General features: G+C 54.3%; 1 protein-coding gene and 1 pseudogene across 11 annotated transcripts in view; both read right to left on the reverse strand.

Moving 5' to 3' along the window:
* CD247 (CD247 molecule) overlaps positions 1-26,875 on the reverse strand; it is a 73,161-nt gene continuing 46,286 nt past the window's right edge. Inside the window, exons 1-8 of one of the 11 annotated variants that reach the window (XM_070267623.1) lie at positions 25,165-25,263; positions 5,954-6,057; positions 5,258-5,314; positions 4,814-4,897; positions 4,335-4,370; positions 3,461-3,517; positions 2,487-2,528; positions 1-1,242 (exon numbers count right to left, since the gene is read on the reverse strand). In XM_070267623.1, coding sequence (XP_070123724.1) covers positions 1,177-1,242; positions 2,487-2,528; positions 3,461-3,517; positions 4,335-4,370; positions 4,814-4,897; positions 5,258-5,314; positions 5,954-5,959 — 348 coding nt within the window. In that variant the 5' untranslated portion in view covers positions 5,960-6,057; positions 25,165-25,263 and the 3' untranslated portion in view covers positions 1-1,176. Of the gene's footprint in view, positions 1,243-2,486; positions 2,529-3,460; positions 3,518-4,334; positions 4,371-4,813; positions 4,898-5,257; positions 5,315-5,953; positions 6,058-6,138; positions 6,211-6,241; positions 6,399-7,439; positions 7,584-25,164; positions 25,264-26,875 lie in introns of those variants that run through there. The other 10 variants (XM_070267624.1, XM_070267622.1, XM_070267617.1 and 7 more) reach the window with 10 other exon arrangements.
* LOC111773657 (mitochondrial carrier homolog 1 pseudogene) lies at positions 10,888-12,080 on the reverse strand (annotated as a pseudogene).

The raw sequence follows: 26,875 nt of genomic DNA on the forward strand, positions 1-26,875 counted from the left end.
TAGCATTTCACTGAAGCATTTATTATGCAAGAGAGTAAGGCTTTAGCAAACAGTATAAATTAAAACCAGGCAGAGCAGAGGCAGTTTCCATCCAGGCCACGTGCCCTGGAATTACACAGCCATGTTCCAGAAGTCAGCGGAGGTCCTCCCCGCCCTGCTGCTTTCTTTGGGATCTTTATAGGTCTGAGTGGTGCCAAGTCTGCCTTAAGGCCATCACACAATGAGTTTGTCTTTCACTCGGAGTGTGAGGTGACCACGTGCCTGGAAAGAATGTGGTTTTGCCCCTTCCCTCCCTCCCCCCACGCTTCATTCATGCTCTGACGTGACACTGTCTGTGTTCTTTATACCAGTTTGTCATAACCCGCCTCCCCTATGATAATGTGCGCTCCGGGAGGGGAAGGACAGGCTGGGGTATCCTACGGTCCCCACAGTGCCGGGCACACAGGTTCTGTGATGAGGAATGTGTGCTTGACTGAGGCGGGCCCCTTCCTGCCCCCCTGAGCCCCCACAACAGCCCCCCTGCTCCTACACCTTATCCACCGCTTCCCTGCTTCAGCTGCCTCTGGCTGCTGGACGACTGCTGAGGCTCTCTTCCCCACTTGCCTTGCGCCCAGACCCTTCGTGGGGACACACGACAGCCTCCTCAGCCTGATTAACAAGTTCCCTTGAAATGAGGGGGTAGGTTGACAACAGAAGCCAAATTTACAGCAGGAGCAAAGCGACTCAAATGCTAACAGAACAATACAGACTACTGGGACTTGCACTAATATTTGGGGTTTCTCTGGGGACTTTGTAAAACACAGAGGTATCTCAGCTGTGAGAAGGACAGTGCCTGTCCCCCAGGTTAAGAGCCTGGAGCCGCTGGGAGAGGGGCCTCCCACAGTCCCCAGCAAACCAGAAGACCCAAGAACATGCTGTGCTCACAACAGGCTCCTCAAGGTCAGGGCATTATCCTGGGGGACGCACTCCCTCACAGGGTCCAGGGACAATATTCTGTGTGATGGTTTGAAATTGGATATGACCAAATGTTACAACTGGAAGCATCCTGTTTACAGAGAGGAATTCTTTGGTGGTAGAGAAATGTGAGTGAACTGGGTTGTAAATGCTTTATCCTGTGTCTTTAACAATCTGGGCAGCTGCAGGTCTGGCCTGTGAGTGGTGAAATCCTCTGTGCTGTTAGCGGGGAGGCAGGGGCTGCATGTGGAGGGCATCGTAGGTGTCCTTGGTGGCTGAGCTGAGCCCCTGGTGAAAGCAAATCGGAAAAGAAGAATGAGACAGGAGGCCTGTGTGGGCACAATCCCACCTAAAGACCAAGACACGTCTTCCGCGGCACTGCCTGCGACCACCCACCCAGCTTCCGGAGGCCCAGGAACAAGCCCCTCATGCCTCAGGCAGGGCCTTGGCCCAGAGGCTGCAAGAGAGATGGGTTCCGTGTCCTGTGGGGAATGGTCTGGGAGCAATTCCTGTCCAGCTAAATTCCCACCTTCTTCCCAGCTTCCCAGGTGTTGTGCCCTATAGAGCTTGGGCCTAGCCGACCTCCCATTGGACCAAAGAGGAAGGAGAGTCCCCGACCTGGAACACTGAGCTGGAATGAGGAGGAAGGGCCCAAGCCTGCTGCAGAGAACCTGCTGTTCCTGGCACCTGGGCCTCCAGGAGGCCAGGATTTGTCATGGAGACAGAGGGGCTCCTTGGCCTCAGCCCTCCTGCCTGAGCCCCCTTCCCAGGCCATGCTACTATAGTTATGTCCTAGGCAAGGAACAGGCAGGCTGGTCCCAGTCTCACTGGAACACCTCTTTCCCTGGTCCAGGAGACAGAGCCACAACAGCCACACATGGTAAAATTCTGGGCGCCCTTGTCACATCACTCTGAACTCAGGCAAGCCAGGTGGCCTGACACTCTGGAGTCAGTCGAGCGAGCTGTCAACAGCCCACAGGAGCCAGAAGGAGCAAAGTGAGAACCCGCTAGGGATTATATTTTAGAGAAGTAGGTTGGCTGTGCTTAGTTTGCATAATTATGCACACTGCTTTGCATAAGCCAGGCACCTGACTATAATAACACTTTCTTTGTAAAGTTATTTTTCTTGAATTTTTTTTTTCCTTCAATCTTCCCGCCCATCTTCCCATCATATTAAGTCTGAGGCTACAGGGCAGAGCAAGGCTTCGGCCAGGGCCTAGAGCAGTGGAGGAAAGGGCTTCTGTGGCATCCTTTGCCTACTCCTGCCCTTAGGACAACATCACACAGCCTCTGGGCAGCTGCTGCTCGTCTGCTGTGCCCAGTGCCCAGGGCTCCCATGGCCTCCTGGCTGGAGCCAAGTTACGGGCTTGAATGGCTGAATCCCAGACCTGCCCCAGGGTCTGACTGGCAGAGGAGTCACCACAGGCCCGAATGGGTGCCCCAAGCTTGCCCTGACCTCAACCCTGGTTAGACGGTGCAGCCCTGGGAAGGAGAGCGGGCAGCACAGATGAGGCAGTGCCATCAGCTCCTACCTGGTAAAGGTCATCGTGCCCCTTGCCTCTCCGCCGCTGGTTCTGTGGGAAGGAGACAAGAAAAGGGTTAGAGAGTCTGACAGCAGTGGCCGTTCTACTCAAGGGTCCTACTCGAGGGGCCTCCAGAGAGTGGCAGGGACTGCTTCCCAGCCAGCACCCCTGCCCTGGGAGAGAAGGGTCCTCCGGCCACTGGTCAGGCCCTGGCCTCTGCAGAGTAAGGTGAGGCCTGGCTCTGACAGGGCCTGAGTCTGCTCTGTCCCACTCGGATCCTCCCAGACATCAGAGTCCCAGGATCTGGGTCACACGGGAGCTGGCCGCATTGCCCACGGCCTGGAATAAATGGGCTTTGCAGCAGCTCTCACAATTCTTGGCTCATCATCAATGCTCCCTGGGAATGGCAACTACAGAGGGGCTGCCACTCTGGCTGGAGAGCCCCTCGAAATCCTGGCTCCCCTTTTCACCCGCTGTGTGACCTGGGAAGGAAAGGAGACCATCTACCTGGCAGAGCACTGACCAGGCCGGCTTCGTGCACGTGCGACCTACAGTCACACGGGGCCCCTGCTTAGAAGGGCTCAGGACTCTGCTCTCACCATTTGGAAATTCTTAATCATTTAGGAGCAAGGGGCCCCGCGGTCCTGAGCACTGAACACACGTTGGCACGCGGTAAGCACTTGATAATTACTGTTGTTAATGGCGACCAATTTGACCTGCTTTGGCAAAGCATAGGCTGTCCTAGAATCTACACTTGGTTTTTCAGTCCTAAAAGAGCACCAGCCCTTCTTTAGTGTCTTCAGTTCTGTCAAGTAGGTGAGAGCGGGTTAACCTTGTCCTCTGGCGGCCGCCACCTGGGCTTCTGCAGGTGGTAGGAGGGATGGACGGATGGAGGCCCACGGCAGGCGTGTCGGAAGCCCGTGTGGAACTTCTCTGGAGCACCCCCCACCCAATCCTTGGGAATTAAAAAGAGCAGCACTCACCTCGCCTTTCACCCTAATCTCACTGTAGGCTTCTGCCATCTTGTCTTTCTGCAGAGACTGGAGAAGAAGTGGGCATGAGACACTGGTTTTACCAACTAACGCAGAAAACAGTGGGCTCCCCACAAGAGGAAGCCTCTGAATTCCCGAGTTGGTGGGGGGCTCCCACAGTCAAGGGTCCAGGCCTTATTCACACAAACATCTCTGCCCACAGCCAGCCCCAACCCCACCCTCCTCTTCCTCAGCCCTTTGGAAGCTTCTCCGAGCTGCAGTCCCTCGCACTGAGCTGAGCAGCTCAGGTTTGGTTAAAAAAAATGAGACGTGGAGTTCCAGCCAAAGGACATGAATGTTGGACAACGCAAGGGCTCACCTGGAGCCCCAGAATCATTTATTTGAGCAAGCTGTCTCTACCCAGCCAGCCGCACAGGCTGTGGGTCAACCGACTGCCAGAGGGAAGGAGAGCTGCTCTCTTTACAGCAGGTCACCACCCACAAGGGTCCCCTGCGTGGCAGACCCAGCTCAACATCTGAAAGCCACAATCAGACGCACAGCCAGGATGGCGAGATGGACTTTTCCACAAGAAGCGATACTCAGCAGACTACTGCAGCCCCTAGGATCAGGAGCCCCTCAGAAGGGGCTTGCCCAAGCCCCCCACGCCTCCAGGCGATCAGGGGACTCCAGCAGCAGGCTCAGGGGCTGAGGGAGGGAAGGCAGGCGGAGGAGCTTTCCTAGAAGTGGACACTGCAGGCAGCAAGCAGCTGAAGCTGTATTTGGTGCAGGCAAGTGAAAGTCAAGGCCCGCAAAGGCTTCACCCTGAGCCCTCCCCCAGCCCTTCCCTCGGACTTCCTAAGGGAAGCCGTTCCACTGCTCTACTCACATTGTACACGACTTCCTGAGGGTTCTTCCTCCTCTGCTGGGAGAGGCAAGGGGAAGAAGTTAGAGGTGGAGAAGCAGGAATCCAGCCCAGGAGAGCTGCACCACCCTCCCCACTCCCCCCACCGTCTGTGGGCTCTGCCACCAGCTTGTCCCCTCCCTGAGCTCCCAAAGCCTCACCTCGGCCACTCTCGGACCCTCGGGGCCCTCCCCCGTCTCATACTCCTTAATGCACGGTGGCACATGCCCTTGCGCACAGGCTTCCCCTCCCTGAAGGGCCACCCCAGCAGGTCCTACTGACCCCTCTTCCCTCACCCCTCCTCACCTCTTCTAGTCCAGATAAAGAGGAGAGAAGAGCTCAGGTGGAAGGATGGGGCTGGTGGTGGGGTGTGAAGGAAACCGACGGTCTCTCCCACCCGCCCTCTCTAACAACAAGCCCCGCACAGGGCTCAGAGAGCACGGGCGCACGCGCGGAGTTATTACCTGTTTCCCTCCCATCTCCGGGTCCCGGGCTCGTCTCTTATCCGCGATGCCGTCATACTCCTCTCTTCGTCCCAGGTTGAGCTCCTAGCACAGATGGGACAGCGTCACAGCCGGGAAACGGGAAAGAGAAGGCAGGTCCCGCTGGACCGGCCGGCCCCCTGCGCGGTGGTCACTAAGGAAGGAGCAGGGACGGGGGCGGGAGGCGGGGGTGGGGGGGTAGGGGGGGAGGAGACTGGCCCCTGGGACGCTGTCATCTCGGAGCCCGTGCATGAGCATGGTGGGGGTTCGCCCAGAAGCCCTCTGCGCCGGGAGAACCCTGGCACCCGGGCTGTGCAAGTGCGGGGGCGCGGGCTCGCGGGAGCAGGCGCTTCCCACTGCACCCCGGGCAGGGACAGGGACCACCCCGCATGGCTCCGCGCCCGGCCCCCGGCGGAGATGACTCACTTGGTAGAGTAGGCCCCCGCCCTGCGGCTCCGCTGGGGCGTCCGCGCGCCGGCCGAACTGCAAGAGAGATGCGGTCGGTGAGCGCGCCGGGCCTCCCGGCTCCCCGGCCCTGGCCCCCGGCTTCCTCGCGCGTGCGCACAGGCGCCAGCTGCGGTCCGCGCCCCCGGGTGCCGTCCAGGCCCTCGCTCCCAGGGCCTCGGAGGACAGTCCCAGATGGACGGCGTCTGCACGAGGTCGTAGCTCCTATCTTGACCTCTGGGGCAGGGTGTCCCTGCGTCGCACTAGCTTAGTGTCCCGGGGCCCTGCCCGAGGCACAGCCAGCCTGGCTTTCTTGCGCTGGGGTCTCCGCCTGAGAGACCGTCCAGGGCAGCGTGGTTCAGAGTCAAAAAAAGAAAATCAGTAAGACTGTTTTTCAAATAAAGTCTTTTGCCAAAGTCCAAAATCCAAAAGAGCAACGAGTTGAGGCTCCTCAGGGAGGCACGCAGCACCAGGCTTTCCTTCCCACAGTGTCCAGCTCCGCCAGACACAACCTAAGCCCCCAGCCCGCCCAACGTGCACGCTTTCTGGTCCTTGCTTTGCCCGTGGACACCAAGCCCCAGGCACCCCATGCTTGAGACTTTCCAAAACCAAAACCCCTCTGAACATCCACCCAGTGGGGGAGCCCACACCCTCCCCTCAGAGCCCAGGGGGACTAACCTTCATTCTGAGGAACAGGGCAGTGACAATGACACCGTAGATGAAGAGGATCCCATCCAATACGTAGCAGAGTTTGGGATCCAGCAGACCATAGCTCTGTGCATCTGTGCCAAGATATGAGACTGGTCAGCCAGGCCCAGGGTGACAGGACACCCCCACCACCCCAGGGTAGCCGCATGACTGACTGACTGATCAAGGAAATCATGACAAGGGGAGCTGGAACCAATTCCCACACCCTATCTGACCACAACCTCCCTCTCGCCCCCCTGAACCAGCTCCTGGGTAAACCTAGCCTGCCCCAACAGCGGATGTGGCGCCTGGTGGGGCCACAGAGCCTGAGAAGATGGGAGGGAGGCAGAAGCTAGGTGGGAAGGTGCGGCTGTCCAATGCACACAGGACTGCTGCCTCCGGGTCGTGGGAGCCCAGCTGTGCATGAGCCCAGTGTGAACCACACACTCTGGAAGCCTCCGTAAGATGCCCACGTCTGGATGAATGGCACCACCTGAATTAGGGTGTGTGGCTCCTTGAGACCTCCCCACAGGGAGAAAATAGGACTCTGGGGGACTGGCAAGGGCAGGTTCAGAGACTTGCTGGTGAATGAGATCATTTCAATCTTTGGCTTAATTAGGACAGTGAGAATTTGGGTCAACTCTCCCCTCCTGACTCCCTGCTTCTTGGGTCCCAGGCACTGAACAGGGTCTCCCACCCGGGGCAGTGGGGTGCGGTTCTGGGGTTCACCCCCTGGGCCCTGAGGAGTCTCATGAGCAACAGACAGAGGTATCTTTGGTGATTGCTCCTCTCCACGGGAAACTGGCATCTCCCTACCCCCCAGTCCTAGCTGCACGGCCTCAGCCTCCCCTGGCCCCCCTCCTACCCGGCTACAAGCTCACCATTGCCAGGATGCACCTTGCTCTTCCAGACTATTTGCCTCTGTGCCTTTGCATGCACTGTTCCCTCTACATATTCCCTCCCTTCCTCTCCCTGGAACCCAGCCATCTGGTAATATCTCATACATCCTAGAAAATGCAGCTCAGAGGTCTCTATTTAGCCTATCCCACCCCAAATTTCCAAGAGATCCCTAATCCCTCCCGCCATATTAACCTTGTCAAACTGGTTAATGGGTACTTGGTTGGCAGTAGCACTGGAGTACAATGGGGCTGGGGAAGGAGGTACCTTACATATTCTAGCTAAATGAAAGTCAGCATTTCATGATTTCACTTATATGTGGAAGATAAACACATGGATAATAAAAAGAACAGATTAGCAGTTACCAGAGGAGAAGGGAGTTGGGGGGGGGGGGTGAGTGAAAGGGGCACATATATATGGTGACATAAAAATTAGACTGTTGGTGGTGAGCACGAGGCAGTCTATATAAACTGATAAATAATAATGTACACCTGAAATTACACAATGTTATAAAACATTATGACCTCAATAAAATAACTGGAAAAAACCCAAAAGCCAGCATTTCTCTTTGAAAGCTCACCGCACTGTCAGTGAGGAGACACGGATTTTAGTCTGGACTGTGCTTCCTCCTAGGTTTGCGCGCAGTACCCCAACCCGGGAAACGGCCCCGGAGCCTCTCGCTCCAGCGCGCGCCGCGCCCCAGCAGAGGACGGCTGTCTCCCCCGGGGCCGGCGCGCCCTCTGCTGGTCGCCTGCAGACTAATGTCGGGGCACAAGGAGCGGATAATGCGCGCTTGAGCGCTGTCTTATCCCTTCCGGTTGTGACTTGAGGCAAGCTGTTTACCCTCTTTTAGCTGTCTCTTCTGTTAGAGTGAGACCGTAACATTTCTTCAGTGTGTACTCTGTGCTAATGTAATAACTTGTCAGATCATACCAACAGCACCACATGGAAACTGAGGCACCGAGAGCCTCAGGTTTCCCCAGGAGCACACACGCACGGCAAGGGAGAGGCGGCCCCGGGCGTGCGTCCGCCCGGCAGTGCGTCTCCCCTCCCTTCGCCCTCCTGCCCGGGGCCCAGCCCTGCCCACCCTTCCGCAGAAGCGACGTTTGGCTTCCCCCACAGGCCGTGAGAGCAGGTGATTCAAGCCTGTCCCAGAGTCCCCTCCCCCAGCCCCTGAATCCCGCCGTCCGCCCTAATGCAGGACTCCTCCTGGCTGCCGGCAGCTGGTCTCTCTGTAGACTTCCCGCAGGCCCGGCTCGGAAACCATCGGCGACCTAGTCACTCGGAACAAAGTCCAAACTCCTCGTCGAGCTGGCTCCGGTCCTGACTTAGCAGCCCAGGCTCAGCGCCCCCCACGCCCACCCTCCCGCCACTGCCTCCCTGCCCCTGTGGTGTGGATGCCACTCTTCCTGGGGCACGCAGGTACCTTCCTACCTGCCTGCCTTCCCCTGAGCCGGTTCCTCTTCCAAGCCCTCCCTGGCTAGCACCAGCCCACCCAGTCAACGGCTGCTGAAATGCAATTCTGTCCCGCCACCTTGGCCCCTAGTGAAAAGTCAGTGTGCTGATGGAGGTGCAGGAGCCTGCACCCCACAAAGCACTCTACAGACACAACGTGGTGGGTTATGAGATCCCCATGCATCTGGGCTGCAAGCGCTGGAGACCAACGGCTGCACCTTCTTCATTTCTGCCTCCTCCTCCAACCTCAACATCAGAGCGCAAGGCGGACAATCGTAGATATAGTGGAATTTTCAGGGAAGGTGCGGGGGTCGGGAGGAGGATGGGAGGGGGCGGGGGAGGGGGGCCGGAGCTGTTCTGCCCTCTGGCCCTGAGGCAGCGCCGGAAGCCCCCCCCCCCCCCCCCCCCATGACCGAAGGTGGGAGCTTGAAGGTCTCCAGGAAACAGGCCAGACCCCAGCAAAGGCCACCAAGGCTGGGTTATTTTTTCTTTTAGGACTAGAGAGGAGATGTCAGTAATGATTTACTGAGGTGGTTGAGATTCAGAAAAAGGGCTGGGAGAATATCGCTCAGCTGCCTGTCTCATAAAATGAGAACAGAAAAATTACTGGACAGTAAATTTAGAACAAATAAGAAGAAATATTTCTTCGTGTTGTGCAGAGCCAGCACAGTGGGGGAGGGGAATCGGCGCCTCCCCGGAGATCAGTAATAGGCGCAGGTTTTCTTTCTCTCCAAAGAGGATCATGATTTTATGACCAATGACAAGTGTCGTGTGTGGTTTGGCAGAGGAGAGGATGTTAACCACAATACACTTCCAGGATAAGGACCCACTCTCTGCCCAGTCCAACTGTGCCCATGCTGGGAGGGACGGGCCTGAGGAAGGGAGCGATAGCCCAGAAAGTTCCTCGAAGGGACCCAGGGCCTAATTCAATTACATAATTGATTAAATATTTATTGGGCACCTGCTCTATGCCAGGGCATGTTGAAATAGAAAGAGCCCAGGATCGGGTGTCAGGTGGGTTCTAGTCTTTCCATTACCACGAAGCAGCTTTGTGGTCTTGGGCAAGTCACCTCACCTCTCTGGGCCTCAGTTCCTCCATCTATAAAATGCAAGGTAACTATATCTACCTTAAGGGTAGTGGTGAGAACTGAGTGAGGTAATGTATTGTAGGTGTTTTTGTAAATTTCCTCCTTAATAAGGACAATGATGTCTAGCATTTGGGTAGGGTCTTCTGAGTCCCCGCCCTCATGCAGCTTACAGCTTAGGTCATGAGGCCACAGGCAGAGTGGAGGGGTTTCCCTTGAACAGCAGACAGTTTTCCAAGATGCCAACTCAAAGGCATGAGCCACAGCCACTCCCTTCCGGGTCCCAGCTTCTCTGCCTCCTCCTCTTCCATCCCCAAGGGATCCCCATGTTCACCTCCTTCCCTGAGCCACTTGTGCGCCTTGCTCATATCCCCACTGCATCCAGTCCCCAAGGGAACCGTTGGCTGCTTCCTAGGAGGTGTTTAACAGTGTTACCTGGTGGCCGCTTTCCCATACAACCGAAGAAGCTGCTTTATCTCAGGCCCCCCTGTCCTCCACCCCAGAATCACAGCACCTGGGAGAAGCCCGGTGTTTGAAAGAGGGCCCAGAGACTGACTGAGGGTTCTCACACAGACTCTCAGTCCTGGCTGCACATTAGAATCGGCCCACCCCCTCCCCCTGGGTTCTCATTTAATTGGTCTGGGTGGGGCCTGGGATGAGCATAGGCCCATGCAGGGCCAGGATGGAGGCTCAGAGCTGCAAGCTCACACGAGCGCAGCCTTCCATAGGGATACAGCCGTGCCCTACAACAGATATAAACGTCACAGGCAGAGAGGAAGAGCAAACTCAAAGCCTCAGGCCTTCTGATACACTGTAACTTTTGTGTACTTCCACGTATTACTGAACTTCCCTAAGTCTCAGTTTCCTCATCTGTAAAATGGGGATAATACTACACATTTATTTGAGAGAGAAAGTGTCAAACCACATCAGGAAGTTTGAAACTAGGTAGGATTAGAGCCACCGATCTCCCTAACTTCTGGGTGTTCACACGCACAGGTAACCAGGTCCCACACGTGAGGCATCACCATTACAACGACGAGCATTTGATGAGGGGATGCATTCTGAGCAGTCACATGATTTGCCATTCAGAAGATGCTGCCTTCAAATCAGAAAAGTAGCGCTGAGGAAAACGAAGACAGAGCCTAGCAACAGCCTCCGAGCACGGGTCCTGACATGACGGCAGCCTCGTGGAAGGGGCACACACCCTATTTACAAACAGGAGAGTGATGCTCCCAGCCGAGTGCAGGATGGGAGCCGGGGCTGGGATCTGACCTCATGAGCCTTTTCCCATCAAACCTGGGATGGAACGAGCCATTCTCTAGCCCCTGCACAAGGAAGACTCAGCACATCTGAGAAGTAAGGGGATTCTGCCCCAATTCCCGACCCCACCCTGCCTTTCCCAGGCCTGACAGGTGACCCAATCCACTGGGCACAGCCCCACCACACCAGACTCCTGCATCTGGACAGACGCAGGGCAACTGTGGGCGCTGAAGCCCAGTTGCGCTGGAGCACATCTGGGTGTTGCTGGGTTGGGGTCATCGCGCAGGTGCCCCAGGATGATCAGGCCTCCCCCAGGATGGCCAGGCTGTGACAGCGTGTTTTTTAGGTAATTCAGGTTACTCCAGGGCAAAGCACCATCCCAATAACACCTGGCGGAAAAGCAGGCTGAAGCCCCCGGGGGCCCGGCCCTGTGCACACAAGCACCTCCAGCGGTGGGTCTGGCACTGAGCAGTGGGGATGAAGGGGGAGCCCTGCCTGCGGCCCACAGTTGTTCACCGGCAGCAGGAAGGGGCCAGTCAGCATGCTCACTGAACCCCCACCACAAGCTCGGGGTAGCTCAGGATGGCCAAGGGCCTGGCTGAGCTGGGAGCCTGGATTCTGGTTGTTTCTCAGCCCTCTGTCATCACACTGTCATACCAGGTAGGCACCGATGCAGCGGGCCAGCAGGTTACAGCCTCACAAGAAAACCACATCTCCCAGGAGGTGAGGGATTGACCCAACAAGGGCTTAATGCCAGCGGCCCCTCCCCTTTGAGAGTCTCCCCAGTGGAATGCGGCAGCCTCTGTACTCAGCTTCCTGTCCCACAGATTGGACCATGTGGCTCACTGAGATGACATGCAGGAGGGGGGCCAACGTGTGGGACACCACTGCCTCATCATCCTTAGGTCTCCTTCGCTACTTCCTTCAGAGAAGTCTCCACATCATCCTTGTTGGAAACCTGCTCTATCTCATCTGCAGGGAAAACCTTCATGCTGCCCTGGGTCACAGCGGAGAGGGCAGTGGACAGCTCCGGGGACTGAGACCTCGGAACGACCCTGTCTCCCATCCACCTGCACCGTGTTCTTGGCGGAAGTGAAAAGATGGGCAGACAGAGCACCTTCCTCCCCGGCACACTGGTCCCGCTGGTGGGGGCATCGGCTCATGACCACCTGGATGAACAGCCTCAGGTAGAGCGTTGTCACGCTCTCGCCCAGCGGCTCGAAAAGCGCCTCGGTGAGGGGGGCGTTGTCCCCGGAGCCCTGGCCCCTGGACCTGCCACCCATCCTGCAAGCCGAGGGCTGCGCCACAGCCCCAGGGTGGCACCCTGCGCGGTGCTCAGGCGGTGGGTCGTGAGCCCCGGCCTCAACCCCTAAGCCGCTCTGCTCCGCCGGGAGCTGGGGCACAACTTCCCCATGGCGCCACCCGCAGTTTTACTTGAAGCATCATAAGCTGGAGCCCTCCTACCCTGTAGCTGGAAACCTGGAACAGCCCATGTGAAACGTCCAGAGGGGACTCCAGGAGCAACCAGAGACGGATCAGAGTATCTATCCGTACGGTTAATTGCGTCTAAAAATGTCATGTCTTATTAGTGAGAGTGAGCCTAGTCATCTCTATACACCCTTTTGTCATCTTCATGAAAGCCCTGAGTTCAGGAAGTTTCATGGCACTGACCATTAACAGGAAGATTCCGGGGCCCCAGAGGGCCTGGGGGAGGCACCTGCTGTTACAGAATCTGGCTTCTCTCGGTGAGGTGTATTTGAATTGTATTGTGTGTCCCTCAGCCAGGCTGTGAACTTCTGAGACCAGGGAAAACAGGTCTTAATCAACCTGGTCCTGCCATAGCCGGAAGCCGCAAGTATACACTGGTGCCCGTCTCCCCTCCAGCCAGCCTACTCCTCCAGCACATCCTGCTTAGGAGCAGGGCATCTGCAGAACCTCTCACATCCAACTCCTGTAGATACTGCTCCTGTGCCTGATGGAGTTGATTCCCATGGAAGCCCAGAAAGTAGGCAGGCGGCTAGTACTGGGCCCAATTCACAGGTTGATAAACTGGGACCAGAGGAATAACGTAACTTCCCCAAGGACACCTGCAGCTTAGTGGTAGAGCTGGATGGGATCACTGGGTCTCCTGATTCCATGTACTTATCTTACCTCTGCCTCAGGTGCATCTCATCTTTGGGGACAGGACACAGAGTTTGCACCCAGCTCTCAGAGGCTCACAGCCGTTACTGTTTGCTGGCTTTTGACACTTAGTCACAGCGGCTCGTGAACTTTTCACCTGCGACCCCTCCCCTACAGTCCTGGAAAGCACAGTGATGCATTTTGAGTTCACTTGCTTATTTCCCTCCTCACCCAGCTCTAGACCGCCTGAGAAGAGGAAGGAACATAGGCCTTGGAGCCAGAAAGACTCAGATGCAAATTCTGAATCTGCCTCTCGCTGGCTCTGTGTTGGGGGACAGCTTTCCTAGCCCCCTGAGCTTCAGAGCCCCCATCCGCAAAAGGGGTTTAAGAAGACTGACTTCACAGGGTAGGTACGCAGATAAAATGAGAGAGTGAGGGGGAAGTGTCCTGCACGGTGGCACATACTGAGCCCACGGGTCTCCAGTGGCCTCTCTGCCACCATAGAGGCTCCGTGGGTACAAAGAGCAGGAGGAGCAGACCAGGCCTTCCCACCTGTCACCCCTTCATGCCAAGGTTGGGGACAGGACCTGGTCAGGTTCCTTGCTCATGATGGAGATACCCACCTTTCAGGGTGTACAAGGATGAAGTCAGACAATGAATCTGCACAAAGTGCCTGCACATAGTAGGGGCTCAATAGTGTGTGGGCATTGTGAGTGCTCCCGGCTTCACGAAATGATAATGGGGTAACTTACATTGGCCCCCGGCATACAGTTTAGAGATTGGCCCCCTGTGTACAGTTTGGAGAACTCTTTGCCCTGTCCTAATAAGTCAGGATTATCTGACTTAATCCTCGATTCTATTTTGCAGATGAGGAAACTGAGGCTCAGAAAGGTCACTCAGCAAGAAAGTTCCTAAGTGCATCTGATGCAAAGTCCCTTGTCTCTCCCCTTTATCCCATTGCCTCTGGGGTTCCTCTCAGCCAGAGAGCTTTGCAGGAATTTCTTCTCTGGCATCTCTAGCCTCTGCTTGAATATCTTGGGTGACAGGGAGCTCACCACCCATCAATCACTGGTGGAGAGCTCTAACTTTCAGGGTTTTAAAAAAGCAACTAGGTCCCAGTTCTGCCTTCAGAAGCACAAAGAACACAGATTCTCCTCCTTCCATGAGGCAGCCTTTAAAGTCCCACCCGTGTCCAGCTTGTCTCCCCCGTAATAGGAAGCACTTTAGCATCACAGCAAGAACATAGAGAACCTGAGTCCAAGGCCTGGCTCTGCTGCTGAACTAGCTGTGTGACCACAGGACAATCTCCCAGTGACCTCCCAGGGTGTGTGGCACTTAAAGGGGATGGGCTTGCTACCCGGTAGGCTCTCAGTACAGAGGCACTGACAGCGTCAATATTAACCATAAAGCCAACAATGTGGGTAGGATGGCCAGCCCCCAAGCCCCGCCCACCTTTTGCGTCCCAACCTTGTTCCCAGGGTCCTGCAGCTGCCCAGCCCCCCACCAGGCTCAGACACAAGTGGTGATGACATTGCAGGCTAAGAATTCAGAAAACAGGAAGTCACGTGCTTAGGAAGGCAGTGGCAGCAGCTCTGGGGTGCCTGTGGTGTACTGTGTGTGATGCCCAGCCCACTGACCACCGCCCCAGAAGCACCCAGACCTTCCTCAGGTGGTTGCTCCCTTTCATTGAGCGACTGACCTTCCCTGCAGCAGGAAAGATATAGGCTGGATGCAGGTAATAATGAGAACCACTGGCTGAAGATTTATTTTGTGTCAGGAAGCACATGGGAGTTTGCTCATTTCATCCTTACGGCAACTGTGACTTTACAGCTGAAGAAAGTGAGACTCAGAGGTTAAAGCCAGGGTTGAACGCAGGCCTGTTTGGACCTGTTGTCCAGATACCATTTGGTCCAAATCCTAACCACCATTTGGTACTGCCCTTGACAACTTACGGTCCTCGGGGCTGGGGAGGGGTCTCCTCACCAGGCCGTGGAGTCCTTCCTTATCGGAGGACCGCACCATGTTAGCAGGTGATACCCTGACTCTACGCTTGGCCTTCTTTCTCTGAGGGGGCAGGGGGCTGAGAGGCCCCTAGGGAAGGATGGCCTGCCAGCGAATGTGAGGCCAGGACGCACACTGGCCAATGCCCATAGAGCTGACCCACCTGGAGACTCCCTGATCACCTTGACCTGCAGAACAAGTCCGTACAATTTACTAGTGCCATATAATTTATTGCTACTCACTTTAATTTGCCACAGCCTGCTCAACTCCACTTCCTCAGTGTTGCATTTCAAATGCTCGTGTTTCATTGTAAAGCTAATCTCTGGGCACGGCGAGCTACAATTATGTATCCTCATAGACAAGGATTCCAAGGGGACAAGGGGACAACGATTCCAGGGAAGAAAGGAGGCTGTTTGATTTCTCAGGGGTAACAGGATTATGAGCAAATATTTCCCTTCTTATATTTTTATTTCCATTAAACTTGTTATAATTTGTGCAATAAAATTTTTCTGTGATCACTTTTCATTTTCAAGTAAATCAACTTATTATAAAAGTGCAGGGTAACTGCAATGAGATGTCACCTCACACTCATCAGAATGGCTATAATTAACAAGACAGGAAACAACAAGTGTTGGGGAGGATGTGGAGAGAAGGGAACTCTCAGACACTGCTGGTGGGAGTGCAAACTGGTGCAGCCTCTACAGAAAGCAGTATGGAGATTCCTCAAAAAATTAAGAATAGAAATACCGTATGATCCAGCTATTTGACTTCTGGGTATTTATCCAAAGAACATGAAAGCACGAATACATAAAGATACATGCAACCCTATGTTCACTGCAGCATTATTCACAATAGCAACCTAGGTGCCCATCAAGGGATGAATGGATAAAGAAGATGTGGTACATATGCACAATGGAATACTACCCAGCCATAAAACGATGAAATCTTGACATTTGCGACAGCATGGATGGACCATGAGGGTATTATGCTAAGTGAAATAAGTCAGAGGGAGAAAGTCAAATACCACATGATTTCACTCCTAAGTAGAAGATAAAAACAACAACAAATAACAGATAAACACAGAGATACAGAGATTGGATTCATGGTTACCAGAGGGAAAGAGGGGCGGGAGGAGGGCGAAAGGGGTGACTGGGCAATGCGTGTGTGGTGATGGATTGTAGTTAGTCTTTGGGTGGTGAACATGATGTAATCTAGACAGAAATGGAAATAGAATGATGTACACCTGAAATTTATATAATGTTACAAACCAGTGTTACCTCAATTAAAAAAAAAGTGCAGCAAAGTAGAAAAAGTCAAAATCATCTATAATAACACACTCAAACACAGCCACTATTAATAAGATGGCAGATTGCCTTCCAAGGTACTTGTTATTTATAAATTGTAATAATTCTCCATAAAAAAATTTCCCTGAAAAAAATCTGCTTTTTCAGTTGATATTACATTATAATTTAATATTATATTTTCGTGTTATTTCATATATTCATATTTCATGTTACTTCATAGTTTTGCTAATTATCCTTTTTCATGGTTGCATAATAATCCTCCCCCTATTTATTTAACCATTTGCCACTTATGGTCATTTGTTTCCAATTTTTCACCACTGTAAGTAATTCTGTGATGAACAGCTTCATTCCTAAAGTTTTTTACAGGTTTAGAATTCAGTTGATAATATTTTGAAAAATGAAAACTAAGACAACCAGTCTGAGATAAAATTCAGCTAAAGATACAAGTAGGCAATTCTTAGAGGAGGAAAAACAAATTGCTTACAAACATATAAAAAGACACTCAGTCTCACAACTATCAGGGAAATGAAAGTACACAATGACAAGGAGATGGATCCGGTTGTTCACGGGTGGTCAGAAGGCCTCAGCTGTGAGGACACGTGGAGGGAGGACACTCCTGGCAGAGGAAGAGCAGGCACAAAGTCCCTGTGGTGGACCAGGCTTGGAATATCTGAACAGCAAGGAGGCAGATGTGGCCAGGAAGGCATGAATGAGGGAGAGTGCTAAAAGATGCGGTTAGAGGGTGACGAGCAATTGGGGGCATTAGTGAGACCCTCCTTGGCCAGTGCCTTTTACTCTGAATGAGATGGGAGCATTTGCAGAGGTTTCTCCTCTTACAACAAATATACATTATTTTTGTAATTTCAAAAGTATAAATAAAATTAAAAAGAAAACAATTAAACCCATTTGGAATAAATTTGGTTCACCATTGCCTTGGGCCTCTGGGTTGACTACAGATGCCAGGTGAGCTGTAGGACAGGCCTCAAATCCAGAATACACTGCAGGGCGCTCCCTGGTCTGCGTGCCTCCCCCGAAGGCAGCAATCTTGGTCTCCTTCTGCCCTCGCCCCATAAACCAAGCTGTGGTTTCCACCCAGAAGGTTGTTTTATTTCTCCTGAAGGGATGGCGAATCCATTCATTCTTTTGCTCTTTCATCATTTATTAACACATGTGACCACCAAGGCTCTGTTCCTGTTATGGGCTGAACTGTGTCCCCCAAAATTTATAGGTTGAAGTCCTAACCCCCAGTCCCTCAGAATGTGACAGCATTTGCAGATAGGGTCTTTAAAGAAGTAATTAAGGTCAATTGAGGTCGGTAGGCTGGGCCTGGATCCAATGCGAGCGGGTCCTTACAAGAAGAGCAGGACACAGGCATGCGCAGGGAAGACGCGGAGAGACAGTGGCCACCTACAAGCCAAGGGGAGAGGCCTCAGAAGAAGCCACCCTGCCGACCCTGGATCTCAGACTGCCAGCCCCAGAACTGTGGAAAAATAGACATCTATTGTTTCAGCTGCTCTGTCTGGGACGCTTTGTTCGGGCAGCCCTAGCAAGATAAGACAGTTTGCTTTTCTAAAAACAGCCACCATAATTCCTGACTTCTGGGCAATTGTAAGGAGGGTGCTCATTTCCTGTGAGCAAGGACTTAGCCCAGGGCCTGTCACCTAGCAGGTACTCCGTGCGTGGCAGTGACCATCGCTACTAGGAGGTGCCAGGCGCTGTGCCAGGCAGCGAGGAGCACAGACCTGGCCTCACGGCTGAGCAGGCAGGTGAGTAAACAGCTCGCCCACCGAGAGATGTGCAGGATGCCGAGAAACACAAGGGAGACGGTGCCCGCGGCCACGCCCTGGGAGTGGAATAAAGACACGCGAGGGACCTTCAGTGAGCAGACTGCATGCTTTGGGGCCCTTCCACTCACTCCGCCTTTCCAGCAGCGCCTCAAGTCCAGGGGACAAGTCTCTCATTGTAGCAGACAGCACTTGCTATGTGCCAGGCACAGTATGAGCAATATATACATACAGAGAGCGAGAGAGCAGCATATATATATATACATATCGAGAGAGAGAGAGAAAGACTCATTCCTCTTCTCCATGCCCGCTTGGACGCACGGCTTTCCTGCCTGATTCCAGGAATCGACGCTGTAACCGGCAGGTCACTGCAAACATTTGCTTCACACTTTCCGTTTGCAAACGTTCTATTTTCTCGATTTTGTGCAAGCCTGACAACAGTGAGGTGAGATAAGCTGGGCAGATCTGATTTGCTCCACTTTGCAGATAAAGAGCCTGAAGGTCAGGGAGATGAAGTGACTCTCCTGAGGCCCCGAGGCGCCTACATAGCGGAGCCCAGATGAGAGGCGAGGTCCCGCCAGGCCTTTGTCTTCTTACACAGCACTCAGCCCTTGCATCACGCTCTGGAGCATCAGCACCATTTAAAAAAAGAGCCACTCCAGAGCAAACCCCTTCTGGCAAAACGCCAGGCGGGATTTTGCCATTTCTCTGAGCCTTTATTCTGCAGACAAACCCTCACAGTATGTATGCAGAGATATATGTACAAGAGTGTTTACCGCATCATCTGCAGGAGCAAAAAAAGGAAAACAACGAAATGTCCACCAACTGGGAAAGTGATAAACAAATTTTGGTATATTCACGTATAGCAGTTCAAAAAGCAAAAACACAACAGGTGATTCTATACGCGCTGCTGTGGAAAGATCTCCAAGATAATTAGGTAAAAAAAGCAAGCTCTAGAGCAGTGTGTATATTATTTGTGTATAAAAAAGAAAAGACATCTTATGCAGGCTGCACAAGTATACTCATATATACTCAAAAATTTATCTGATAGAGGTTCTGTTGGGAGGATGGACAAGTTCTGGAAGTCGGGAGAATTTGACTGACTTCCTACTTTGCACCTTTTTGTGCTTTTGAAACTCTAACCATGACAGCATATTACATTTATAATACTAAACAACCCAAACAAAAACAAATGCGCATCCTTAAATCAAACACGGCGTGTGTGGCACAATTCTAGGCAGAGCGGAAACTGGGGGCACAGGGACTCGTCCACCCAGAAAAGCACCTTGGACTGGGCTGTGACTCAGTACATTTCTGGTGCTGACTTGCTGTGGAAGCATCTCCAATACACGGAAACTTGCACTATAAAGGCATTTGGGGGATAGGATTACAGTTATCTATGGACACAAAAACCATGACTGCTGGTAAATAGCATGATCACTGTTGCTGTTATTACTTCCCAGCGCTGCAGGAATGAGATGATTTCATATGCAAGCCCTTCTTCCCCCGCCCCGACAGGAGCACCAGCCAAGGGAGCCAGCAGGTGAAGGAAGATGGAAGCAGCGCTGACCCGCAGCCCCGCCCAGCCGGTGCCCCTGCACGCAGGAGTCAGGCACCCTAGAGGCCAAGCCGGTCTCTGGGCATCCGGAGTGGAACTGCCTGGGTGACCCAAGGGAGACCATGGGGTGGAAGGAAGCCAGGGGTGCAGCCCTCACCCGTCCTCTGGGAACCGTCCTGCCGCCCCAGGCTGTTGCCGGACGCCCCTACAGCCAGGGGCTCCCCAGCCCAGGGCGGTGCCTCCTCCGCCTCTGCGCGCGCTGCGCACGGCTTCTCCCGCTGCAGGACACAGCGGCAGGCCCGGGGCAAGGCACGGGACGAGGCCCCGCTTCTCAAGCTCAAGGCTGGGGGCAGGAAATGCTATTTAGATTTTAAATCAGACATCGATACGCCATGGGATAGAGGCAACAGCTCACTGGGCTGGTAGAGAGGCGAACCTGAGCCTTCGGGGGGCCAGCTCCCTTGCTCCGGTGCTGCGCCCCTCAGAGAAAGGGAGAAGGACGGCTCCGGCTTCTCCCGAGGTGGACACGCTCGGCTCGCCCCTGACCCCCGCCACCCAGGGTCTGACTCGGGGTGGGCTCCTGCCCAGGCTGTCAGAGCCCACAGTGGTGCACTCAGGTGTACCCCCACCCCACCCCCAAGGTCACCAACCAAATCCACGAAGGACAGCCCTCCCAAGAGGGAGAGGAAACCTGGGCCCGGGGAAGGGGCCCTGAGGCCCTGCCTCCCCACGCAGCCAGGGTGGGCTGCAGCCGGCCCTCCGGCGGTGCGGTTACAGGAGCTGCAGCCCCTCCCCTCTGTCCCGCAGCTGGCTCCCCGCTTGCTCGGGGCTTCCTGCCGAGCGCCGCCATCCCAGCCGGGTTATCGCCAAGATCTCCATCTGAACGCTCACACACCCTCCGGGCCGCCCCCACTTGCGGTCCCTTTCCCCCCACCGCACCGCCCCCGGCCCTCCGCTGAGAAGGCGCCCGGGCTGGGAGTTCTCAGGGGTGGCTGGATCTGCAGCGGGCTCAGGGGCCGGGGGTCGGAGGGGCTGTGTCCCAGACGTAAGGGAGAACCATCCAAGGGGCCCCATGGGAGGCAGGGTCCAGAGCAGACCCTGGGTCGTCAGGCACACGCTCACACGTGTCCACAGCTGCCCGGCCGTGAGGACAGGCGCTGCTTCCCTGACCCACAGGCCCAGGAGACAGGAGCCTGCCAGCGCTGGGCCTCAGCTGCCAGCACTCCTCCCCCAGCGTCAGAGAACAAGGAGGAAGCACAGGGGTCTCTCTGTTCTCCCCAGGGGACTCCAAATGTCGTCAAAGCTGCCACTCGGCTTAGAGAGCTGCTTTCACATTGGAGCCCAGGCACCCAGGCGGGGCTTCCCCTGCGGGCGCCCCGAGAGGGCAGAGCACTGCGTCTGCTGGTGCCGTGCTCTCACCCACCCCACCCGGAGCCAGGGGCCTGGTGAAGAGGGGCGAGGCCGACCTTACACCTGTTAGAATGGCAAAAATATCCAAAACCAAGAGTGACAAATGTTGGAGAGGCTGTGGAGAAAAAGGAACCTTCATACACTGTTGGTGGGAATGCAAACTGGTGCAGCCACTATGGAAAACAGTATGGAGATTTCTCGAAAAGTTAAAAATAGAAATACCTTATGACCCAGCCATCCCACTACTGGGTATCTATCCTAAGAACCTGAAATCAGCAATTCCAAAAGTCCCATGCACCCCTATGTTCATCGCAGCATTACTCACAATAGCCAAGTCATGGAACCAACCTAAGTGCCCAGCAACTGATGATTGGATAAAGAAGATATGGTGTATGTATATACAATGGAATACTACTCAGCCATAAGAAAGGACAAAGTCGTCCCATTCACAACAACATGGAGGGACCTTGAGGGTATTATGTTGAGTGAAATAAGCCAGACAGAGAAAGAAGAACTCTGTATGACCCCACTCATAGGTGGTAGTTAACATATAGACAAAGAACTGATTGGTGGTTACCAGGGGAAAGGGGTGCTGGGGGGAGGGCACTAAGGGTGAAGTGGTGTACCTACAACATGACTAATAATGATGTACAACTGAAATTTCACAAGGTTGTTAACTTTCATAACCTTAATAAAAAAAAAGAGAAAAAAAGAAACAAAAAAAAGGGAAAAAAAAAGAAACAAACAAACAAAAAAGAGGGGCGAGGCCAAGGGGACGGCAATTGGGGGTCTGTCTGGTTTTCTCTGACTTGTGCTAATCAGGTCCCATGACAGGGTATTTATGAAAAATACAGATGCAGAGAATTTTGACTTAGAAGGACAGAAAAAGTTGGTAGAGCTGGTTGCTGGGTGAAGAGGGGTTTCTTTGCTCCCGTCGGCCTGCAGCAGAGGCAAAGTCCTCAGCAGCTTCCCCAGCTGGTCTGGGTCCTGTGTCAGAATCAGCCACTAGCAGCTGAATGAGAGTCTCTGAAGGCGGCCAGGGGTCTGCCTGTTAACACTCCCCCAGGTACCCGGGGACCCTGCCCTTTGGGACCATTGCCCTCTGCGCTGGTTGGGTCTGGAGGATTCCGTGAACGCATCTGGCCCCACCTGAGCACTCGCCACAGTCTGCTCCTTGAGGGAGGGCAGCCCCAAGGCTCTCTGCTGTAGACACAGCAAGCGGTTCCCACACACGCCGTCCCCTCTGTCAGAGAAACACTGAGAAAGCCACGACGTGGACGCTGCAGGTCCCCCTTGCATTCATTCCCCACGTTTCATCGTGTGGATGTGTAATCTCCCGGGGACGTCATGCCATACCTAACGTGGCTGCTTGAGGCTCTGCTTTGTTTAAAATATGCTAGCAAGGACAGTCCTGGAATTTCTTTGTCTCCTTCTAGCCTGGCTTTCTTCACATCCAGTCATTGGCTGAGGACCAGCGGGTGGGGTGCTGGGGGCTGCCCGGGAAGACCCCACACCACCTGTGCCCTGGGAGGTTCTGAACAGTGGGTGTGAGGTGCCAGCCTGGGCATGGCCAGGAGCGGGCTGGGTGTCTTGGGCACATCAGCACATCTCAGCAGCGTGCTTTGCTCCTGGCATGGAGCCACGAGCTGCTCTGGGCAAGTTAGGGGCTCGGAGCCCTTTGCTCAGGGCTGTGTGGAGATGGGATGGAGCCCTGGGCATGCCTCAGCATGCCTTAGTCCCTGGTGCAGGGTTAGTCAGCCAAAGAGAACAAGTCCAATTCTCAAACAGACCAGAATGACCAGCGAAGGAGGAAAGAACAAACACGTGTTGCAGCCAAAATGGAGCTGGCCTCTTGCCCCTGAGTCTCTTTCACTGATTTATCCTGGATGGAGAAGGACCAAAATTGCCTCCCAACCTGGAAGGTGAGAACTGTGAGCGGAAGCCAGGGAGCCTGCCAGGAGTGAGGCCGCCTTTGTGTAAACCGCGGGCCTGCTGGAGTCTTCCCAAATGTCGCCCGCAGCTCTCCATCCACGTGCCACCTTTCCCTGCCCCTCCAGTCGTGCTCTCCAAGCCTTCTTTGCTCTCACCTTCCCCTAAGACTTCTTTCCCCAGAGCCCCAGCCCACACCGCCAGCCACTGCAGTCATTATTTGTTAGTGCAAAGAGCGCTTTCTCTGTTACTCTCATTGTGTAGAAGGGGTTCTTTCCTACCCGACTAGACTGCAGGTTGCTCGAGGCAAAGAGCATGGCTTCTAGTGCCTTTGTTTCCACCACTGTAGGAAGCCCAGCGTCAGGCGGCGCGGTGCTCGGTAACTAAATAACTGCTCAGATGACTGAGAGGCTGCCTGATTGACTGGTGGTCATTAATACTGTAAAATGCACAAGCTTTGCCCCTTACGTTTCAAAGAACCGATGAGTTGGAAAAGGCCCGAGAGATCATTTTTATGGGAGCCTGAGCCAACGCTGTCACCCAAAGTGAAATCACCCCAGAGAAATCACTTCACCCCTGGTTTCTTCACCTCCAAAATAAGTGTGTTAATGTAACAGTCTCTATGGTTCCTTCTGGCTGTGATCCAGTGTTCGAGCTAATCGTCAGGAAGAAAACTACTTAACATTGCCTAGTGAGGAACCCTTACAAAGTGTCAGGTTCCAAACATGCCCCCACCTCTCCTGCTGCCCTTACAGGCCCGGCCCTGGGGTGAGCATGATGGAGAGGAACGGGCATGGTGCAGCCTGCGAGCCCTCGAGGGAGGAAGGCGGGCAGGGCCGTGACTCACGGGGGTCCCAGGCCGTGGGCAGGCCCCCTTGCATTTGACTCAGGCCCAGGCCCTGCCATGCAGGACTGCCACCCAGGGCAGCATCCCACTGACGCCTAAACAAAGAACAGGCCGAGGTTCCCCCAGAACGGGGCTGCCACCTTCTGGGAGGGCCAGCCTGCCACCTCCACGAGACTGCGCAGCTCACCCTCCTGTTACATGCTTCAGCGTGACCAGCTTTTATCATCTTTCAAGGCTCAGCTCAAATGTTACCTCCTCTGGGAAAATTTCTGTGCTTCCTTCAGGCAGAACCAGTGTCCTTTCAGTGGGGACCAGTTTCTCTTCTAAGGGTGCCCTAACAGTCAGGAACCATGGGTTAAATTTACTGTTAAACAGAAGAGTAGCTACATTTTCAAATAACGAGTTCAATATGCTTTCCTTCAACCTTCAGACACTCATTCAGATGAAGTACCTCTAAATTAAGAAAGGGATCTGAGAGTTCATCTTGTAAAAAAAGGTACAAGAAATACAGTACTTCTCTGTGTTTCCAGCCTTTTTGGACGCTCTGTAGTGTATTTCTTGTCCTGTTTTTGCATTAACAATTGGCTTCATTGCTTTAAATTTAGAAGAACTTCCTGGTACGGTGTCTGGAGGTTGAAGAAAACCATACTGAGCATATTGTCTGAAAATGTTGTTAACGTTCTGTTTAAGAATAAGTTTATGGTAATATTTCTGACTTTGCAGATGCTGTAGTTCTTGACATATTGTTCGCTGATTATTTGATGACAGGTCTGTTCCAATTAAAAATTAAACTCCACAAGGGCTGGAATATACCTTCCTCTTTTCTGACTGTCTAGTCCCTAGCTGGTGCCAGCAGAAGTAGGTGATCAGAAGGGTTTGATGAATGAACAAATGATAAAGTCAGGTCGGTTTCGCGTGAACCCTTGCTCTGGGGCGAGCCCAGAGTGGGCTGCCTCCTTCATGGCTGTGTTTTCAACTCTCTCTCGCTAATCCCCCAAAATTTGACAAGAACAGCTAAGATGAAGACTAAGCTCTATGTCTCAGATGTGGAAAAGAAACATAAGTGAGCGTCGGAAAAGCCCGCAGCGTCCCCGCAGCCTGCTGCCCCGGCCGGCGCGTTCTTCCCGAGGCCAGGGGTCCCCGGGGTGCGCGGGGCCCGGGAGTTGGGGGAGGGGCGCGTTCCCGGGCTCCCGCGCGGGTCGCCGGCAGAGGGGCTGCGCCCGCAGGCTCTCCTGGGGGCTGACAGCCCGGCGACCTGGGCCCGGCCCCCGCGCGCGAGCCGCCGCCTGTGACGCGCTCCGTTCGCCCGGATCAAAGGCCCCACAAAGCCTGCCGCCCCTGCAGCTGCCGGGCTGGGGACGCGCTGGGGACGTGGGCGAGCGTGGGCCGAGAGCCAGCCTGCTGGGCTGCCACCTCCAATCGTGGCTCTCTCCCAGGGAGGGGGTTCGCCCTGCGGCTTCCAAACCCACCCTTCTGGGGGGTGGCGGTGAGGGGTGCGTCCGGGGGGTGAGTCTTTGCGCCTGTCACCTCTCCTCTTGCTCTCTCACTTACCCCCTAATTTGGGTCCTCAGGATGTCTCACCATGACCACCAGGGCTCAGTGAGGTCTGCAGAGCCCCTGGCCGCCCCTGCAGCGCCCCACCGCCATTCCTATTTGATTCTAAACGTAGGTTTACAAGCGTAGACAGAGATCCGGGTATCGCTGCAGAAGAGCCACCACAAGAAAATGCAGAGAAATGCTTACAGTGGTTTCATCTCTGGTTTGTGAAATTAGGAGCGATTCAAACCTTTTTCATGCCTTTCCCTATTTTCCAAGTTCTACAATGTATTATATAAGAATATAAATTTTTGAATTGAGACAATAGTAAAAGTACACTTTTGATGCCTCCTATGAACCTCCCCCATCCCCAGCAGCACTTTAGGTCAATGAATGTCTAAGTTACTCTGCATTCTTCACGCACAGGGCAGCAGGCGCGAGGGGTAGCTGATGGGAGGCTGTTAAAGGAGTTAAAGGTGGGTTCCCGCCGAGTCACAGAGTGGCGGGAGCCAGCAGGAGGAAGGTGGGACATCTAGCATTGTATAGGTCACCCGGCCACCGTCACAGGTGGTCAGTGCGGAACCTGCGTAGAGCCCAGGTCCCCTCCCTGCCTGGTTCTCTTCAAGCCCAGGAGGCTGATGGGAGCGCATCTGTCTCTTTGTCCTGCTCAGGGCTTGATGTTCCCCTCTCACATCCCAGGACAAGGACAAGGTTGGAATTTGGGCTTGCTCTGCAGTCACAGGCCGGCGTCCTTGGAACCTCTCCTGAAATGCAGCTCTGGCCCTGTGATCACAGAAGAGGCCTGTGTGTGCCAGGCCCTGAGTCTGGCCGGGCAGCTGAACCGGTGTGGCTTAGGGAACAAAGCCTTAGCAACGGGCAGGAGGGCTGGCAAAGCTGGTGTTCTGTGGGTATCCCGAGCACGCAGATGGCAGGACCTGGACTAGGACCTGGGAGTAAATGTGTCCACACACATGCGAGCCGGTGCGAGAGGGTCTGCCAACGGGCACAGCCTGCCTCTCAGAAGTGTCTAAGCTGGAAAAGGAGGTGGAATATTCCTCTGGGACCGGGTCAAGGCCCTGCTGGGAGACGTTGGACAGGCCCTTCAGAGGGCTATCTCTGCTCCAGACCCATTTACAGTGAAGAGGCACGTGAGCCATTTCCCTACCTGGCTTCTCTCTGTAATGTCAGCAGCATATGACCAGCCAGTAGAAGGGGCCAGACCGAGCCTCCGAGCCTTCGAGCCTCCCGTCCCTGGAAAGGCCTACCCTCCCTCTTACACGGCTGAAGCCTGAGGTAGCGAGGTATGGGAGTACTTCTGATAGCCTTGGCTGACATGCTGCTGGGCAGTCCTGGCCCTAAGGACTTGGGGACTGCTCTTTGGCTTGATCCAGGTCCCTCTGGAGGATGGGCCACCCTGGCAATTGTTCCGAGCGTCTGTGTGGCTTTTCTCTGTGCCCACTGAGCATGAGCTGCTCTGGGATATTTAGCATAGCAGTGACCCTGTCCGCTCTGGTATGAGAATCATCCAGGGAATTGCAGTCAAGTCTGCAGTGTGACCTATGACCTGCGGCCAGCAAGCCTTCTTAATCCCCAGGTGGGCCAGGTACGGATGGCAAACTCAGAAACCCGCAGTTCGATTGGCTGCCCTTTATATTGGCACACCAGGATGCACCCAATTAGTAGCGCTCATTCCTGCCTCCCATCTGACTTCAAATGCCCGCAGCCC

Source organism: Equus caballus, chromosome 5 (genome assembly GCF_041296265.1).
Source record: "Equus caballus isolate H_3958 breed thoroughbred chromosome 5, TB-T2T, whole genome shotgun sequence".
NCBI lineage: Eukaryota > Metazoa > Chordata > Mammalia > Perissodactyla > Equidae > Equus > Equus caballus.